Genomic DNA, 21,481 nt, shown 5'->3' on the forward strand with positions numbered 1-21,481 from the left:
TGCTGCTGCTGTTGTTGCTGCTGTTGTCCAGAAGACTGGCCACGCCCTCTGCCTTGGCCACCGAACCGGCGTTGGAACGGACGGTACGTCTTCTTGGTCTCCTTGGGCTTCTCCAAACCCACCGCTGTGAGTGTTTCAGCTTCCGCCTTCATGCGGGCCATTTCATCATCAGCGTGCTTCCCGAACAGGGTTTCGCCAGAGAATGGCAGATTGGCAACCCTTTGCTGAGCGTCCGGTTTCAGAGACGTAAGGCGGAGCCATGCATGTCGTCGCTGGTTTATTCCGTGGGAGAAACCATGCGCCGCCAATAGAGAAGATTCGGCTGCAGCGCTCATGACGTGATTCGCCACCAACATTCCTTCGTTTAGCACCTCTTGGAAGTCTTCCCGCTTGTCCCGCGGAAGGAGCTCCACAAATTGTTGAAGGGATTCCCAGAGGGCTCTGTCATACCGACCCAACAAGGCAGTGGCACTAGCTGCCTTCATTGAGGTCGCCGAGGTCCCACAAACTCTTCTCCCAGATGAATCCAACCACCTAGATTCCTTATCTGGTGGAACTGTGGAGGAAGGCGTGGTGGCATGCTGTTTGCGCGCCGCCGTCACAATCACCGAGTCTGGAGGGGGCTCCAGCCTTAGAAAGGCCGGGTCCGAGTCCGGAGCCCGGTACTTCTTCTGCAGTCTGGAAGGTGCCGCCTTAGTCACCGCCGGAGTGAGGAAAAGATCCAGGGCCGGTTCTTCCAGGCCCGGCACCAGTGGCAGTAACGGCCGAGACAAATGCTTCTGATGGAGCGTCTCGAAGATGACCGATGTCTTGGGAGTGGGCACCGTCAAAGGAATGCCCAATTTCGCCGCACCCCGTAACAGCACGTCCTGGAAGGACACCAGATCGTCGATCGGTGAAACCCTCGTGTCCGGCGAATCCGACAAGGTCGGGGAGTAGTCCCTGGTCCCAGACGACTGGGTCCGAGAACGAGACCTGTGTCGCCTGTGGCGCCGTCTAGATCGTGTGGAAGACCTGTGACGCGAACGTTCCCTCCTCCTGGAGCGGGAGCACGACCTCCCAGCACGTGGGCGCTCCACGGGTTTCCGTGGAGGCGTCTTCCGTGGCCTATCCTGGGGCTTCGGAGTAGGCGTACCCTTAGGAGGTGTCGGAAGCAGAGGCAGCGACACCGACCTCGGTGGCCTATGAGGAGGGACCGGCGGCGGAGGCTGCCCCGCAGGAGGCAGCGGAGGAAGGGAGGGGAGCGGCGGATTAGCCGGAGGAGCCTCCTTCGGTAGAGGTGGAGGGGTCGCAGGCCTTGGCGGTGTATATACCACCGAGTACACCGTGCCCGTTGACTTCTTCGAGGGAGGGGCCTGTGAACCAGACCCTCCAGAGCGTGAGCGACGCCTCAGACGTCCTTCACCAGATCCAGCGTGACTTTTGGCGCCAGAATCCCTCCTGCGCCTCTTAGAGGAGGTTGAGATCCTCGGAGACGCTGATCTCTTCCTGCTCGACGTCGAGCGTCGTTTTTCAGGCGTGGAACGGCGATCCCTCAACTCTGGGGTCGAACGCAGTCTCCTCGACGTCGAGTGTTTCTTCCTCGACGACCAACGTCGCCCCCTCGACGACGAGCGGTCAGACCTCGACGGCGAGCGTCGACTCTTCCTCCTCGATGACCGTTTCCTCACGGTCCTCGACGCCGAGGATCCCCCCCGACGTCGAACTGGTCGACGGCGACCGGCGGTGTCGCTTCGACGGCGAGCGCCGGTGCCTTCGTCGACGGCGATGCCTCGACTTCGATGACGTCGTCGGCGGTGACCTCGACGGGGGCCTAGCCAGGCCTCTCGACGTCGATCTTCTACGCTGTCTTGACCCGGAGCCCCGGGGAGAAGGGGAACACACCGTCGTCATCCCTCTCGACGTCGTCGTAGATGCTATTGACGTTGACGGAGACCGGGACCTTTTGCTGGTCTTCCTGCCTCCGGGGAGCCCCCCAGAGGCCTCAGAAGGGGCAGAGGGAGCCTTCCCAGCCTGCCCAGACCCACCTGCAGTCGCCTCTCTTCCAGGCCTTGGAGCCTAATTTTCAGCCTTTCCCTCAGGGTCCTTGTAGAAAAGGTCTGGCAGATGTCACAATCTTCAGGGACATGTTCTTCAGGGAGGCAAAGAATGCAGACGTCGTGTGGATCAGTCTTGGCCTTATTCCTTCCACATGCTGGGCACTTGTCGAATAAAGCAGGCATTTTAGATCCCTAAAAGCCTGAACAAACACACAGAAGTGAAAAGGAAACACCAAGAATCAAATGAGAACACTTTTAAAACCAAAAAGTGTACAAAACTCCAATAAACCCTTGAAAAAGGGAGAGCTCAATGCACAGGGTCCTGTAAGCAGGAGCCGGAATAAAGAACTGAAAGTGAGAGGGACCTGCTATGCATTCTGGGATACTGGGAGAAGTTCTGGAAATTTCTCTTAAAGGCACAGTACCCTATTTAAGCCACATAATGGCAGCCTATGGGGCTTGTCTGTCCATGCCTTCCTCTCTATCATTCCAGAGGGGGTTTGCTGTTAAAGCAAGGGAAATCTGGACAGGCTTTGCTGTTTGTGGATTTTTTTGGTGGAATTTCTAGTTGAAGTACTGGACAGTGTAGCCTGTGGATATAGGCTGCATTATTTGTCTTTAAATTCTCTCTTAAGTGTCTTTGCAGTTCTGCAATTTTTTGACAACTTAAGAGATTATTTTTGATTGCCGGGGTCCTCGCACATGGGCGGGACTATTCACTAGATTATGACTATACACAGAGATCCCCTACTACAGAAACAATGTTAGTATCTTGTCTGCATTTGTGTAACCAAGAGAAATGGCAATTAAATATGCTTTTAAAAAAAGGTGGAGAGCTCTCTTTAGGTGTAGACGATAAAGTCTTTCTTCCTCCTTAGATGGGTGAAGAAGGTAGTAGAAAGCTGTTAGGGTAACAGACTGTCCTTTCCTCCTTAGATGGGTGAGGAGGGATGAAGAAAGCTGGCAGAGTAATAAGACTAGTCAAATAAGTATGCACTGCCTATTAATACCTTGGGGTAAGCACAATTCGCATCCCCAGAGGAAAAAAGGTCGTGGAAAATATTTATAATTCAGAGCAAGAGCCCCCACCCACCAAACTTGGTGGCATGCACATCATCGGGCAGCTACTCGTTGGGCTGGTATTGCAATGTCCAACAGGCACTTCAAGGGGGGCTCTTTGCAGGAGTTATTTTGCTTAGTTTGCTGTTGAAGACTAATGATGAAGATATTTTATAGGTGTAGATTGGTGTAGATGTGAGTGTTAAACTAAAAATAACTAGGGTCCTCCACCTCACTAGTTTATTATTTTGGTAGTCCTTGTTAAGGGATGAAATCAAGGTGGAACATGAAGGAAAATAATGTTCCTTCTTAATCTAAGAATATGGTCGTTCTAAAGATGTGGTCAACACGTTTCTTGCGCTTCGTAAAGTCAAAGTGATCGAAGGTAATTCCTCAGGACCGGGTGAATCCTAATCCACACTAGGTTGATACTGCGATTCATAAACAGTAAAGTGCCCAAGTCTAGCATCCACCAATACTGAGTGGGAAGAAAGTACCTCTAACACAATGTAGATATGTTCCTGGAGGTCCAGGATTGCGGTGACAGGATTGGTCAGACGGCAGTGGCCGTGCTGGTGATCAAACAACTGATTTAGTGGTTCACTGAGATTCCGCAATACAATACCTAAGGGGCCTAATCTGTTTTAAGACAAAGGCTTTTAATCACAATATATGAAAACTGAATCCCACAAGGGCTGTATTTCTTCACTGATTGCTTATCTAAGCTTTTTGACCTAACCATGATTTGACTTAATACATACAGATTATACAATTTCTTTAATTTTTTCGTTTTTTTGCAATCATTTTAGACATATCTGTTATATGAAAAACCTTTCTGCACACACAATTTTCATCAGTACAAAATACACAATTATTTTACAATGTAATACATTACTTTTGTATCAAACAACAGCCTTTAAAAAATGGAAACTATACAATTATACAAAGATAATTATTTTCATGTGTCTTGATCTGTCCCCAACCAACAGCCACACAATGTCCACGCTCTCCTTACACACTAAGAGACAAATTCAAATACCAATCCAATTCATAACCATCCTAACCACGTATTACATACACTGATAGATATAATGGGGGGATAACTTCAGGTTTAGCCGTTGTTGTGTTGTAGGTTGGGATCTTATGACATCAAGTCAATGTACATTTCGGTAGAGCTTATTAATTGAATCCACCTTCATCAGGACCAGCTATATTTAAGATTAAAAACCGGTGCATATGTGGGGAATATCTCATGGTTCTTAGGCAGTATGCATCCATCCCAGAAAGTTGTGTTATTTGGCAATTCCGGATTTATTTTAAATGGAAAATAACTTGCATCATACTGCAGGGATCTATCCAGTGATACAGACTTCTAGCCGGAGAACAATTTCCACATTTCAAGGGATCCAGGCTGTGTTAGACCATTCCTTTTCTGTACCCTGCTATATAAGTAGTCTTCGTGTAAGTCGAACCCTCCTCCAAACGGGGGTGCTTCCGGAAAGGTAAAGGCTTTTAATTAAAGTATATCTACAATGTGCTAGAGGTACCTTTTTCCCCTCCACACCGTATTGGTTGTTGGTAGGCTTGGGCACTTAACTACTTATGAATCTCAGTCTCAACCTAGTGTAGAGTAAGATTCACCACGTCCTGCCGAATTGCCATTGATCACTTTGACTTTACCAATGCCAAGAAACATATACACCACATCTTTAAAACTACCACATTCTTAGAAGAAGGAACATTATTTTCCTTCATGTTCCACCTTGTCTTTAGCCCTTAAAAAGGATTAGCACAGTAATAAACTAGTAAGGTGGTGAGGATGTAGCCTAAAGGCTAGAGCAGTCGACCTCAAAGCTGGGGAACCGGGTTCGAGTCTCGGCAGAGATGGTCAACATCCTGTGATTCTGGGCAAATCGCTTAATCTCCCCGTGCCTAACAAAAAAGAATATGTCAGTCTGTAACGCAGCTGGTGCTCATGTAAAGCACCAGCTGCGGGTCTAGTTCGCGCTATATAAACCCACCTCCCTCCAGAGAAATCCTGTTAATTTTGACTGAACACACATGTATGCCAATTTACACCTATAAAATATCGTCATCATACATCTTCTACGGCATTCTAAGCAAAAGAACTCTGGCAAAGAGCCCCCTTGAGGGACCCAGTGGGCACTGCAGCACTGGCCCAACAAGGACCCGCCCAATGATGAAGCATGCTACCAAGTTTGGTGGGTAAGAACTGTTGCTCCGAATTACAAAGATTTTCCCCCCGACCTGGACTTCCTCTAGGGAACCTATTTGTACTTGCTACAAAGTATAAATAAGAACTTGAATACTCTTTGGTCTACTAGATACAAATGTTTATGCTGAACGTTTTTTCTCCCTGTCCCTCCTGCTGAATGTGGAAAGGTGAGACAACTTTCAGGTGGAACGCTGCTTTGGTGCTTAACGCTACGTTGTCCAGAAAGAAGGTGGCATCTGGTTGCTGGACAGAGAGTGCTGGCAGCTGACTCACATGATAAGCTAAAGTTATCGCTATGAGGAAAACGATCTATAATATAAGCAATCAGAGTGGGCAGATGTGAATTGGCTCGAATGGGGAGCAGGTATGTGAGAACCTGGTCACACTGAGGGGTTAGAAATAGTGTTGGCGGACACACATGGGTTGGAACTTTTAGAAATTACATCACAACAGTTGACTAGAACAAAGATGGTTGAGAAGGTAGACGTAAAAAGAATGAGAAGGTTGACAGGCAACCATCAACTGTTGTCACAACAAGGCATTGCTGCATTAAAGATAAACAACAACACACAAAATCAGTATATCAGAAACTGGTGAATGTTTTGGGACAAACAGATTCTCATAGATGGTTTTAGCAGAGGGTCATATGGCTTCCAAAATGACTAACTACTTCAGAAGGTGGTTCAAGGCCGTCAACTGTTGCTACTCAATCTCAATCAATTTGTGCTTTTCACTGCTGATCTTGGTAGTTATAAAATCGCAACATTTCCATTGTAAAACGAGATAACATGGACATGAACTACTGTCTGAAAGCTGAATAAGGGTGGGTCGTCTAATGTTCATACACTAGTGGCTCTGTGGCAGATGGGTTACTAGTTAAAGCTTTTCGATGCACAACCAGCTGAGGCTCAGCCACTGGAAAGCTGGAGATTCCTTCACCTCAACATGAGGCAGGGAACCACGTGTTTGTAGAGCCAGAGACCCATTGATTTAGGGTAGATCTCACACCCTGTTAGACCTTAACTTAACCTTTGAGACTCCTGTGTAGAGGGGTAAGGGAGTGTTATCAGTGTCTAAGTAATCATATCTAATTTCTGGAAAACCAACAAAGAAAAAAAAAAGGAAATCCTCCCCACAGATGTCTTCTGAATGTCTTAACTGTTCTGCATTCAAAGAAATATATATATAATCCTGAATTTCCCACCTGATAAAACTGTAATCCCGACCAACTACATTTACATTCAAAATGTAGGAATCTGTCAGAAAAAGGCTAACTATATTAAAATACTATGACAAATCAGGTGTATGGAAAATGTTAATCGAAAAATATGAAACATAACCACATGAAAGCATATGGTTTAAAACAGGACTTGTGAGTACAAATAACATCTTCATTATTTCCCGAAACCATCTTTACGTTACCAGATGAAATACTCATGTCTCACAGAATGCAGTGTAGTATACTTACTTTAATTACAGGTGAACTACTTGTTGCACATTGCTATGCTTAGGCCATAACTTTTAGAAACTATGTGCAGTTACAGATAGTTAGCAAGGCAAAGGCTTAAAAGCAAGCACAAAAAGGGGTACAGGTAGAGTATATGTCAGTGTAATGCCCCTCATGGTGGGAATATCTTGTTTGGACCATCACACACAAACATGTCTGGAACAATTTTCAAAATATGCTACAAGCTTAGATTGGTTTGAAAAAAGATTTTAGATGAATATACCTGTAGTTGTACAATTTCCTCCTTTAATGTGACAGCAATGCCTTCTGCCACCTTAGCTCTCATCTGAAATATAAAAACATTAAAATTGTTAGCTTATGTTATACTATTGCTTACCTACGTTGATTAGAATATCAAAGTGGTTGTAAATGACATACAGAATGCAGGGATACCTTACATCTATTTTCATTCCATATTTACTCAATTGCTTTATCCCAAACAAACTTTAATTATTCAAGAAAGCTCTGGTTAACATGAAGAATATGAACAATTAAGATATAAAATTCTCCCTTGTCAATTCCTGTGAGAAATATACAAGAAATGACAAACACCTACAGCGGGAAGAATTGTACGGGAATGATTTGGTACTTTTAACCCATGAACATTAAAAGGCAAAGAGAAAGACGAGGAATAAGGATGAGTTATCCCAATTTCAGATTATCCAGTCTGTAATGATTACTTATTTGACTCCTCTACGAACGTTTATGTTTATAACTTCGGCTACAAGACATACAAAAGTCACCATATAAAAGTAACAGTTGAAAACAATCACAGATATGGCAACAATAATAATTTACATTGCTGTAGAAAAACTGAACAGCCAAGAGGCAAAACTGGCACAATATTAAGCAGCATCTTGCGCTGACCCAAGTGTAACATATCAAGCACAACATTAATGCAATACCATAGGCCGGACATAGCAGAACTAGATCTATGGCATAATGTGATAGCTTCTCGACACTTCTGTATGAAACATGCCATAAAAAGGGGTACTAACTTTTGACTACACAGCCTGCTAATTTTTGTACCAGTAATACACAAAAGGTGAGGGGAGGCTACATGAAATAATTCTAACCCCTGGCAATAGCTCGGGGTAGCACCCCAACCCAACGTTCTTTCGCTCACCATGCCACCTCAGTCTGGACCTAGCCGTACACAAATCGGGCCTGACCCTGCTCCTCATGAGAACATTCCAACCTGAACTATCAAGTCAGATCCTTCCTCAACCGGAACACACGCAACCTAGGACCGGTTTCACCCTAGTTATGGGCACAGTAGCTGGGTATAGCTTGGTGCCAGTGGCTTTTCTTTTAACTAAACAAAGTGCATGGTTGTCTCAGTTAGCTCCAAGTGACAAAGGCAGTTCCATTTGTTGCTCTCATCTGGATTGAATTGTGTTGTATAAGCCCATATTGGTAGGATAAATCTTATAGAATGGGTGCAACAGTTCCAGGGACACGTAATGTAATCTAGTGTAAATGGCCAAGTAATGGTCAAACTCGAAATTCATCTTGGCTGGAGCATACCTACCAAGAGTGTGTCACACATAGAGCTTCTATTGACTGCGAACGAAGCACATGTTATGCAATGCTCTGCCATCCAGAGACAACCGCCATAATCAAGTCCCCCAATATCAATTACAGTCATTTTTATGTAATGAAGCGTAGTTACAAAAAGAATAACACAATTAGGAAAGCCCGCCCACCCTCAAGACCCACCCCCCCCCGCGCGCGCCGTTGCCTGCTCTACCTGTAACATGCCTAGCAAGAGAATGTACTCCATACACACCAAAGCGCCATCATTGTCCTCATGGCTATCAATCTGTCAAGGGGGCTGGAGGGCATTGTCTTCAGGCGGCGGATCCAGCTCAAGTCCACGATAGTCCGCCCACCTTTTCCAAATTTTGTAGTGCTTTCGAGGGCAGCCCCTCGCAAGGAATATCGGTTGTTCCATCCCCATACAGAATTCCATCCCACGCTTCCAGGCCAGAAGCGATGGTGCTCGGGGCGCCTTCCATGACTGTGCAATATCTCTCTTTGCCAGCGTTAGACCCAATAAAAGCAAGTGGCGCTATACCACAATTATTTCAGAGCGCTCCTGAGGCGGAAAGCCGGGAGTTAGGCACCCGACCCTTATTAAAAAATTACTTTTAAACAACTGTTTTTGACACTGTTGTGTGTTCACTTTGTCTTTAGAAAAATTGCATTTTGGTTGCTCATTTTGCACAGCCTTACCTCCCCACTTGGGACGCCTAATCCCTGTGCGCCCAGCTCTCCGAGGGCCGATTCAGGGCCAGACTCGGATCGACAGGGGCTCCCGAAGGGCGACGACTTTGGCCGCCATCTTAGGGAGAAAGTAGGGTCAGCGCTCTAGCGGCCGGGCGATTCACGGCCCGGGCGCATAAAAGGAACACATCAGAGCGAGGAGACCCACTATACCACAATTATTTCAGAGCGCTCCTGAGGCGGAAAGCCGGGAGTTAGGCACCCGACCCTTATTAAAAAATTACTTTTTAACAACTGTTTTTAACACTGTTGTGTGTTCACTTTGTCTTTAGAAAAATTGCATTTTAGTTGCTCATTTTGCACAGCCTTACCTCCCCACTTGGGACGCCTAATCCCTGTGCGCCCAGCTCTCCGAGGGCCGATTCAGGGCCAGACTCGGATCGACAGGGGCTCCCGAAGGGCGACGACTTTGGCCGCCATCTTAGGGAGAAAGTAGGGTCAGCGCTCTAGCGGCCGGGCGATTCACGACCCGGGTGCTATGAAAATGGAGGTCATTCCCCGTCCGCGCAGCGGGCGGGCGCACCGGGCGCGCCGATGGCGCACCAGAGACAAGCCCGTCTGGACCCGTCCGGGCCAGAACGGGCCTAGGGCCAGCCTCTATGTCCATTTTACGGCAGGGACCAGCTGTTCTCACAAGGGATCAATTGCTGGCGCTACGAAACCACGGGGATCCAGGGTGCCTTCAACGGGACTGGACGGTGGCCCCGTTCTGCCGCTGTCGGTCCTGCCCCGATCCTGGATCCGTGGGGACCAACGGCAAGAAAACCAGCCGAGTCCTGAGGATGGCGTTACTTAACTGTAGATCTCTGCCAAAACATGCGGTAGAGATCAACCTGTTGATCGAAGACAGCAACCTCGATCTGCTTTTCCTCACGGAAACATGGTTAACCCCTTATACAGATTTCGATACCATTTCTGCCCTACCTTGCGGTTTTAATATTCAGACTCTTAACCGCGACGAGGGGAAAGGGGGGGGTCTTGCTATAATCTACAGAGAATCTCTGACCTGTAGATTTGAGGAAAGCGGAATCTTAGATACGGAGAGTACGGGTTTCAATATTCAATTGACACCTACATCCTCCCTCTCGGGATTCCTCATTTACCGCCCGCCGGGTAACCTAAAACAATTCTTAGATTCCCTTTTAGAAACTACCTTAGCAGCAGCAGTTCGGGCCTCCAACTTCTTGGTTTTGGGAGATCTGAACCTGCACTTAGACGATCCCAACGATAAAATAGCGGCTGATCTTATTTCAAATCTCAAAGCCTTTGAATTAGATCTCATAAATAGGGAATCTACCCATAATAAAGGCCATTTGTTAGACCCCATTTTTTCAAATATTCACCAGCTGAGAGCTCAATCTCCTCTGCCCCTACCTTGGACCGACCATTTCTTAGTCCCTTTTTCCTGGGAAATCCACCCTGAAACAGACCGGGCCATCCGTCCCCGTATACTTCAGAGAGACTGGCCGAGGTTATCGGTGGAAGACCTCACCCTTGCCCTTGAACAATCTACTCCTGATACAGAACCTGATGTACTGCTGGCGGATGAAAACTTCAATAATTGGCTTACCATTTCCCTGGACACGGTTCTTCCTCTTAAATAAAAAATAAAAAAAGAGCAGTACCTTCAAATCCCCCTGGTTTACGACTGAATTGAGAGATCTCAGAAAAGCCTGCAAAAAATCAGAACGTAAGTGGAGGAAAGATTGGTCAACTTTCAGCAAAACCTCCTACCAGGCCGCTCTGAGACTCTACAAAGCTGCACGGCAGAAATCTAAGGCAGATTTCTTTAAGGAGAAAATCAAAACATCAGCTAACTCCTCCAGGGAAACGTTTAAAATTGTCAAACAGTTGCTCAAAATTCCAGCTCCTATAACTATACATAAGGACCCCGAATTAAGATGTGACCAGCTAGCGGAGTTCTTTGATAGCAAAATACAAAAAATTCTGGATAGCCTCCCCCAAATGCCCACTATACTATTGAGAGAAGCCCTTCCCCCCGTTTCTCCCAGCCCCCAACTCAAGGCCTTTAGCGCCATCACTAGGGAAGACTTCTGTAACACGCTAGCCATTATAAAAAGTGGCTCTCCATCCGACCCAGCCCCTATGCACATCCTCAAACAAATTTTGAGCACGATTTCATTTACGGCCACAGAGCTGTTAAACGCCTCATTCGCCACAGGCATAGTCCCCCCCAAGCTGGAAGCAAGCTAAAATCAAAACACTCCTTAAGAAACCAGGCCTAGACCCCTCAGACATGGCCAACTTCCGTCCAATCTCCTTGCTTCCAGGAATGGGCAAAGTGGCTGAGAAGGTGGTGAACAGGCAGCTCTCAGAATATCTGGAAAAGAACGGCCTCCTGAGTGACTCCCAAACGGGTTTTCGCCCAGGTCAGAGCACAGATACTGCCCTTCTAGTTGCTACTGAAGAGGCAAGATGCATCTTAGATTCAGGGGGATCAGCAGCCCTGATCCTCCTGGATCTAAGCGCTGCATTTGACACCGTTGACCATCCAACCTTGGTCCAGCGCCTCGCCAAATTGGGCATCACGGGGTCAGCCCTCAGATGGCTGGAGTCCTTCCTCGAGAGAAAATCGTTTAGGATCTGGGAAAATGGCTCGATGTCTAAACCCATTCCCCTTCAGTGTGGGGTGCCTCAGGGCTCCTCCCTGAGCCCCACACTGTTCAATGTCTATATGGCCCCGTTAGAGGAGGCAGTAGCCCTCTTCGGGATCAAATCTATTAGTTACGCAGACGACACTCAACTTATCGTCTCGCTGTCACAACAAAGGGGACACCCATCCGACCTATCAAGATGCCTAACAGCTATCTTCTCATGGATGACTGACTCCAAACTCAAACTCAATGGAGCTAAGACCGAGATTATGGTTATGGGCCACCCACTCCCATCCTTGTCCTCTGATCATTGGCCTCCTTGTATGGGGGACTTACCATCCCCAAAGGAGAAAGTTAAAAGCCTCGGGGTTTGGTTTGAACCCCAACTTACATTCAAGACCCATGCACAGAAGGTGGCAGGAGGATGCTTTGGATTACTGCGGGCTGCAAGGAAGGTCCTCCCCCTTCTTCCTTTCGAATCGAGAAAACTTCTAATTCAGGGCCTAATTTTGGCCAGACTAGACTATGGCAACGCCCTTCTTCTGGCGGCGCCTCAGGCCTCGATCAACATCTTACAGCGAGTACAGAACGCCGCAGCTAGGCTCCTTATGGGAGCTCCCAGATGGGCTTCAGCTAAACCCTTGCTCAGAGCTCTACATTGGCTCCCAATCCAGGAGCGAATCTCCTTCAAGTCACTATGTATTGCCTACAAATCCCTCCAAGGTAATGGCCCTCCAGCCCTTAGGGGATAGATCTGCCCTTATAAATCGACTCGGGCCCTTCGATCTGACGGAGAAAACCTGGCCATAACACCTAGAGTGAGGAAAGCCCGCACTGGAGGTCGTCGGTTCTCGCTGAATGCAGCAAAAAAGTGGAATGCCCTGCCCAGGGACCTACGGAAGGAAGCCTCCTACTTGAAGTTTAGAAAATCACTTAAAACCTTTCTTTTCCCCAAGGCCCCCTAATTTTGTTTCTTCCTCAGGTGTTCTGTTATTAACTGTTTTAGCGCTGGGACGCTCTAGGGCAGCCATGCGCTCTATAAACCCAATTTCATTTCATTTCATTTCATTTCACCTATTGCCCCCTACCCCAGCCATGACGTGTAACAGGGCCAGCTTAAACTCTCTCTGCAGCACCCAGGCCAGAGCCTCATTTAGACATTGGAACACGCCATCCCAGAATCTCCGTAGAGCCCTACATTCCCAGACCGAGTGCAGCAGCGTCCCTACCCCAGTCCCGCACCGAAGACAGTCGGGACACGCTACCAAGCCCGCCCTCCACAAGCGCTGTCTAGTATAAAACGTGCGGTGCAGGTATCGGAATTGGATTAGACGCAGGCGCGTGGATATTGCCGCCCCTCTGGGCTCCTCCAGTGCCTCCACCCAGTCTTCCTCGTCTAATTCCCCTATGCCCTGTTCCCATGCATTTTTAAGCCGCTGCAGGTCTGAGGAGCAGTGTCGCACAAGAGTCTGGTATATGCGTGACAGTTTTTTATCTGGCAGCTCCCCCATAAAGATTTTAGCTTCTAGCGGACTAAACTCAGGGAGTCGTTCCAATCCCGTAGTATACGGGGTTAGGGCATGCCGGAACTGGAGGTATTTAACAAATTGAGTACGAGGCATTCCAAACTCTTCCCGCAGGTTATCAAATGATTTAAGCACACACCCTGACATGACGTCCCCGAGGGTAGAGATGCCAATCGCATCCCATCCCCGGAAGCCCACTAGGTTGTCCATCTGGGGCAACCGGCCATTTCGCCACAGCGGGGTTTCCTGAGTAAGAACATTCCACCAGCCCATTCTATGCAGGGCCTGTCTCCACACCCGAAAGACCACCTGCGTGATAGAAGGGACCTCCTGAGCGGCGCTGAATATAGGAGTGTGTGAACGGATGCAGTGCCCATCAGGGCCCTCTCAACGGCATACGCAGGGTCGCCCCTGTCCGCATACCACCAGTCGTTTAACACTAGGAGGTGGGACGCCTGATAGTACGACAGGACATCTGACGTGGCTAATCCCCCAGTATATGTTGATAGGAAGCACGTCCGCAGAGCCACCCGCGCAGCTCCCCCCTCCCATAAAAATCCACTCCGCGCCGAATTTAGGCGCCGGAACCAACCGGGCGAGATTATCAAGGGATAATTTTGTAGTTGGTATATCAGGCGCGGGAGCGCCACCATCTTGAAGATGGCAGATCTGCCAAGGATGGAGAGCGGCATCTTAGACCACACTTTCAAGTCTTCGCGAGTTCGATCCCAGACCGGGGTAATATTGCGCTCTCGGGTTATGACCGCGTCCTCAGACAGAAAGATGGCCAGATATTTCACACCATCAGCGGCCAACTGGATCTCTCGAGCCCAGGCTCCCACCGTCCGCGAACCTCCCAGTATACAGAGCGTGGATTTCCCGGGATTCATATAGAGGCCAGAGGTTTCGCCAAAGATTTGCAAAATACGCAGGAGTCGGAGCCCAGATCGATCCAAGTCAGTAAGGAAAAACAATAAGTCATCGGCGTATAAGGCGATTTTATCCACTAGACCCTCCGACCACCTAAATCCCTTAAGCTGAGCATCTATACGTACCCATGCTGCGAGGGGTTCCATAGCGAGCGCGAATAGATACGGAGAAAGGGGGCAGCCCTGCCACGTCCCACACCCGATATGGAAGCAACGGGACACCCCTCCCCCCCCACTCGCACCGAGGCCGTGAGATCTGTGTATAGGAGCCGCACATATGCCAGAAAGCGAGGGCCAAGGTTTAGGCGCCCCAACAAGGCAAACAAATAAGTCCAACTCAGGGAGTCAAACGCCCTATCCATATCCGCCAGGAACAGGGCCGCCTGCTCCCCAACTCGTCGCCACGCCGAAATTGCTATTTGGGCTCGCCTAATATTGTGGCGAGTGGCTCGCTGAGACATAAAGCCCGCCTGGTCCGGGTGAACTAGATCTGTGATGTATGGTTTTAGTCTATTGGCCAAGGCCTTAGCCAGGATCTTGGCCTCCGTATTGAGCAGGGAGATCGGACGGTATGACGCGTGACTCTCCGGAGGTCTCCCTGGCTTTAGGAACACTACTACTTCCGCATGCCGCCAGTCCGGGGGGGGAGCGTGCCGCTCTCGCGCGCTTCTTCTATCACCGGGCGAAAATAGGCGCTCAGCTGCGTCGCAAAGCGCCGGAAGAATTCACTAGGGAACCCATTGGGTCCCGGTGCCTTGCCTGGATTTAGTTCACCGAGCGCCGTGGCCAATTCGTCATCTGTCAAAGGACGATCTAACAAATCCCGAATCTCGTCTGAGACAGCCCTCGGTGGGAGATCGTCAATAAAGCGTTGCACGACCCCAGCCTCTAGGCTCTCCCGGGGCGCATACAGCTCCTCGTAATAGTCAGCAAAGCTTTCAGACAGCGCGGCCAGTTCCAAGATAGGTATCCCATCCGGGCACACTATCCGGGGCAGCGGCTGGGCATTCATGATGCCTTGACACAAGCGATGCAGCATCTTGCAGGACTGGTCACCCCATTAGTAAATGCGACTGCGTGTGGCCAACCAAGCCTGTCGTGCCTCATTGAGCAATACCGTAGCATATTGCTGTAGCGCCAGTGCCAGCTGCCGTCTAGCTGCTCTACTGTCATTCTCCCGACCCCTGCGCTCCAACGCCTCCAGGTCCGCCTCCCGCTGCACCAGATCTCTACGCTTCTCCCTACGCGCCGCCGCACACCATGATATATCAATGCCACGCAATGAGGGCTTCATTGCTTCCCACAGCGTTGCCAGGGAGTCCACCGTACCTACGTTCACAGAGAAAAACTGGGCAATCACGCTAGTCATATGTGCGCGGTAGGCGTCCTGCATCAATTGCCAAGCCGACATACGCCACCGAAATGGTTGCCGAGTGCGACCGATATTAAACACAACATACACCGGCGAATGGTCGGAAAGAGCTCGGGGAAGAATCTTAGGATTAACATTCTGCATATCACTACCAAACTTGTACTTGCATCTTAAGACCGCTCTCATTGACTGGCTCAGGGAACACACTGATGTTTCCCTTTGGAAAACTAATGGCCTATCCTAATATCCAGATAAAAAGTGGAAAACTCTCTCAATTCACCCGCGATACGAAAAGTGCATTGTAAACTATGATAAATTGATACATTTCATTTTGATTTCTTGGACTTCTGTATTGACAATACTTAGTAAGACAGGCCTGTACAATAGTGCCCGTCCCTTTTCAGAAGCAGACTTGTAGGTTACTAAGAATATTATTGCTATCTATACATTCTGTAAGTGATGTAATAGTACTTTTTCATACATTTTACCAGCCCTGTCAAGGAGTGATACTAAACAATAATTTGCTAGATCGGTGCACTTTTTTATAATGGGATAATAATAATGGATTCCAATGAGTCGGGTACCAACCATTTTTAAACACGTGCATTAAATACTTGTGTTAAAACTGCACCATAGGTTTTAGTATACATTTTTATAAAATCTATTGGTACCATATTGAAGACAGAGATCTTGCCTGGTTTCTTGCAAGCAATTGTTTGTTCTACCTCAGCAGTAGTGATATCCATAAATTTAGATACCTCTCTGTGCTGAGTTCTATTAACCAAGCCTACTAAATGCTCTCATAGACAGTCTCTACTGCATATGGTTGACTAAAGTATTTCACCGACTCCTTCGCTCCTATTTCCACACAATTAGTCTTCCCTAATACCTCCAGGACAAGTCCACTGAACAGCTTATGAACTCTCCGCTCTCCATGCAGCTTTTTCCTTAATGGGTGGTTCCGACCCTCATTTCTTAGTATGCATTTTGTAGAGTAATCAATTATCCCATTATCCTGCATTTTCAAGGCGCTGTTCAATTTCTTTCTCTGCAGACTCTCCCTTGTAGCAATCATACTCCTCATGTTTGCTCTTGACCTCATTCCTCAATTGTCGCTCAGAACTAAAATAGCAGGCAACCTCCTTAATTACTCTTTCAAATACCTCAAGAGCATCCCAGCTTCCACAGCAACCTACCTTAGCACTTCATTGAGATGAGGTGCTGTCGCACCCATAAGACTGAGTACAATATTTTCATATCTGTCTGGATTGCACCTAATTGTCCTCTTATTACTAGCTGAATAGATCCCTGGTGGCCCCAATTATGAGTTTATAGTTGCTGGATGAAGCTTAGTTAGTTTCAGTGCTAAGTAGGTTAAGGAGGACTCATGATCGCTTTTTATTCTAAGAACTACCGCCACGTCCGCCATATCCTAGACTACCGACCAGGCTTCCAAGACAAAAAAAGATAAGACATAACTGGGCACACGATTTGGGGGGGGTCTCGAAGACAAGGACTGGATGGAGGCCATTGCCTCCTCTAGAGGACTGACCATACGTTCAGGTTTCCACCTAGTACAATTCGAAATCCTTCACCGTTCGTATTATCCCTCTACAGTATTCAAGATGGGTAGGACAAAAAGTGTCAATTGCAGACGGGGTTATGGCCAAGTGGGTTCCTTTTACCACACGATTTGGGAATATCCAAAAATACAGGGCTTTTGGGTTGCAGTAATTGATTGTCTGAGCAAAGTAAGTGGATCCTCCATCACCCTGACAGAGAAACGGTGTCTCCTGAATATTTGGGAGAAAACTGACCTGTTCTGTATGGAACGTATATGGTGAATGTTTGGTTTGGCCATCGCAAAAAGGAATATTGCCAAGATATGAGGGGCGGAACAGGTGCCCCAGTTAGAAGATTGGAAACCCAACAGAAAGTCTGATAATGTTGTAAGTGACATTTTTCATGAAAATTGTGTAAAAGCTATAAATGCATTAATGCTCATTTTAAGGCCAGGCATGAGCCAAAGTTTTCCTCTCCAGAGCCAACATTGTGTTATCAGACGTCATAGCCCCACAAAAACATACTTGAAGCTGTCAAACATCATTAACAGCTATCGAGGCATATCATTCTAAAAATTGTTTAATTGGTAACAGTGAAATAAATATGATTTTAGCACTTAATATTAAAAGCACATTTTGGGGCACCTGGAGAATCAAAAAAAATGTTTAGAACCCGTTCTTATAATTACTTTGAAATTTAACTAAGTGATTATAAACCAAATTAAAATGTAAAAGTAAATATTTGAACACATGGCATTTTAGACAATTTTACTCGGCTAAGCAGCAGTACTATAATCTGTGCGCTGCTATCTTTATTGGCTCTGTTTACTTATATAGTGCCAGAAAGCTCCTAGAGCCTAAGACAGACAAGGAGAAGAACAAATGTTACTTACCTGTAAACGGTGGTTCTCCAGTATTGGTGTCTTTCATAGATTCACATGCTTGAATATTCCCCGTTGTCAAAGTGGGAGCCCCACAGTAAATAAACTAGCAATAAAACCAATAATATATGTATATAAAAACATAATTACATACATTCCAAAACCATAAATACTTCTAAGTACCAAGGTTAGCATTAACACATAGGAATACATTAGAAGAAAAAGAACACTTTATAGCATATCCATGTCAATATGTTAGTCCAAACTACAGCCAATCAGGCACAAGCTCCCCTCTAGAACCTTCTCCTCAGAGGCTCAGGCCCTCAGATTTTCGTAGCACAAAAGTGACAAAAGAGTTCAGAAGGAGAAGCGAGCCTCTGAGGGGAGGTGGGTGGTGCGCATGTGAATCTATGAAAGACACCAATACTCGAGAACCACCGTTTACAGGTAAGTAACAATTGTTCTTCTCCAGTATTGGGGTGTCTTTCATAGATTCACATGCTTGAATAGAATAGTGAGCAGTAATAACTGGCCGCAAGACAAAATCGCAGTGCATTAGCATGAAAATGCAATGAAACGACATAATGCTGCCAGACAGATAATAGTAGAAACCATATAGGTGGAGGGAAGGAAAGAAATAATAAATAATAATAATCCACATTTGTACAGCGCACAATCACCCGTTAGGGTCTCTAGGCGCTGGGGGCCGTCGGGAAGATTAAGCAAGCTATTGCCCAGAGTCACATGGTGCTGGGCTAACCTGCCGCCGGAGCCGGGGATCGAACCGTGATCCCCAGATTCCAGCGTCGTCGCCCTGGCCGCGGCGCCACACCTCCTCCTCAAAGAGGCTCACCTTATTTAAAAAGATTGCGAAGCACCACTTGGCCCACTGCTGTATCAGCTTCGTTGATCGTCTCAAGGCAGTAGTGCTTTGTGAAAGTGTGCCTGCTGGACCACGTGGCTCCTCAACATATTTGGTGAATCGGCACACCAGCAAACAGGGCAGTAGAGGATGACATCGCCCTGGTGGAATGAGCTCTCACTGTAGATTGAAGAGGCTTGACGGCCTTCTGATGACAGAAGGAAATTGGTGATGAAATCCAACATGCGATAGTTGGCTTGGTAACAGAACGCCTCTTGCGCATGCTTCCGTATGCAACGAACAGTTGATCAGACCTACGAAAAGGTGCTGTTCTGTCAATGTAGAATATAAGGCATCTTTTAACGTCCAAAGAATGCAAACGTTGTTCCGCCGGGGATTGGGGATTAGCAAAGAAAGTCTTTAAGAACACTGGTTCATTAAGGTGAAAGTCAGTTGGCACCTTAGGCATGAATGCCGGGTTGGTGCGAAGTACAACACAGTCCGATTAGAATTGAAGGAAAGGAGGCTGAATGGTAAAGGCGTGGATATCACTCACGTGACGTGAGGAGGTTCTGCTCTGGAGGGCTCAGGAATGAGGTCGAGAAAAGAAGACATATCCGACCACAGTGGCGGTCGTAGCGCCCCAGAATGGCCGAAGGTGGAGGAGACGACGTCTGGATTTGATAATCATCCCAATCCGCCATGATCCCATCATCATCAACTTTGCCGTCCTCTCGATCTGGGCGAACGTCATCATCCTCATAAACCGTTGCATAGACTTGAATAGAGGTTGCAGATGGTGCAGAAGGCGCCGTTGGTTCTTGCAGTGTAGTAGTGAGAGGAGCCGCTGTAGTCACAGGCACCGTTGGTTGAGGTGACACCTGGTGAGACGGTGGAAAACGTCTATTATAATCCTCAAACATGTACTGGAGATTAGAAATGAGGGAGAGAGGAATCTGAGCTGTGGGAACCTGAACAGAAGGTTGCTCCTCATGGAAGTAAGAATCTTCCTGATCATCCTCATAGTCCTGACATTTAATGACCAGCTCCGAAGGACTTCGAGCTGCCCGGAATCTATCATCGTCCTCCTCATCAGAACCAGAGTAATGCTACGAACCCGTGGCAAAAAGAAGTGATGGAGGCTGAGGTGTACGTGAAATCGGAAGCTAGTCCAAAGGCACATGTCGACATTGGTACAGAGGGTCAACAGCAGGAGCCCCAGAACTGGATGAAGAAAATGGCACCAGAGGCATAGATGCGAAGCCAGACGTCGACGACGATAACACCGTCGACGGGCCAACCACCGTCGACGAAGCCGTTGACGAAGCAGTCGACGGCAAGACCACAGCCGAAACGACCGTCGACAGAGCCGTCGTCGACGGAGCACCCGCCGACGAAGAGGCTTTCTTCACAGCAAGCATCAACGAAGATTTTGATGTCGAGGAGGAGATTGGAATCATCGACGAGACAGATTTGAAGCTCACACATACCATCGTCGACACTGAAGACGTCCACGCAGCCGCTGTCGACGACCCGCTGGCACAAGTCATCGTCACTGTCGTCGTCAGAGAGGTGGAGACGGCAGATTGAGTCGTTGGAACGACTGTCGGCGCTCCCGTCGACGATTTGGCACGTTTTTTAGAGAAAACATGCGCAGAAGGAGCCGTGGACGCCTGAGAGTCAGATCTCGAGGGCGTAGGCGTAGCAGGAGGAGGTGGAGACACAGGAGGAGCCTTCTGGAGTTGAAGCTTCCTCTTCTTCAGGAAAGGAGATGGCAACTCCTGTACACTGCTACGCTTTGAAGCGGCTCTAGACACCTGACGCAAGGCTTTCTGCGTCAGAGAGAGGCGAGTCCGTATCCTTCAACCTCTGCAACCACAGGAGGAGACGCCCTTCCCTGTCCTTAAGGGTTTTGGTTGAAAATGTCCTGCAAATTTTACATTTTCCTACCTCATGCTCTGGATAGAGGCAGTAAATACACTTCTTGTGAGGGTCCTCTGAGAAGAGCCGCAACTTCCCACAAGAAGAACATGGACGAAACAAAGACTTCTTACTTGAAGACATCTCAGAAAACTGAAGAAATCCAGAAAGAAGTAGAAAACTGAGCAGAACTCAGGGAGACTCCCTTCACATGACGTGCAGTAGAAAATCTGAGGGCCTGAGCCTCTGAGGAGAAGGTTCTAGAGGGGAGCTTGCGCCTGATTGGCTGTAGTTTGGACTAACATAATGACATGGATATGCTATAAAGTGTTCTTTTTCTTCTAATGTATTCCTATGTGTTAATGCTAACCTTGGTACTTAGAAGTATTTATGGTTTTGGAATGTATGTAATTATGTTTTTATATACATATATTATTGGTTTTATTGCTATTTTATTTACCGTGGGGCTCCCACTTAGACGACGGGGAATATTCAAGCATGTGAATCTATGAAAGACACCCCAATACTGGAGAACGGACAAACTCTATTGTGTCAGGACTCATTGAGACAAAAGCATTTGCATCCTTCCAGCTGGAATTCTATGCCCCATGAATTCTGCCAAGGTCTTTGGGGTACTGTATACTCCAAATCAGTCTACAACGATGTCTCTGATAAAATTCTAATTAT

General features: G+C 47.5%; 1 protein-coding gene across 2 annotated transcripts in view; it reads right to left on the reverse strand.

Moving 5' to 3' along the window:
* Positions 1–21,481, reverse strand: part of ENTR1 (endosome associated trafficking regulator 1) — a 198,973-nt gene that overhangs the window by 38,519 nt on the left and 138,973 nt on the right. For both annotated transcript variants that reach the window (XM_078641910.1, XM_078641911.1), the window contains exon 6: positions 7,065–7,127. In XM_078641910.1, the coding sequence (XP_078498036.1) occupies positions 7,065–7,127 (63 nt within the window). The remainder of the gene's footprint in view (positions 1–7,064; positions 7,128–21,481) is intronic.

The sequence above is a fragment of the Lissotriton helveticus genome, chromosome 5_1 (genome assembly GCF_964261635.1).
Source record: "Lissotriton helveticus chromosome 5_1, aLisHel1.1, whole genome shotgun sequence".
Lineage (NCBI taxonomy): Eukaryota > Metazoa > Chordata > Amphibia > Caudata > Salamandridae > Lissotriton > Lissotriton helveticus.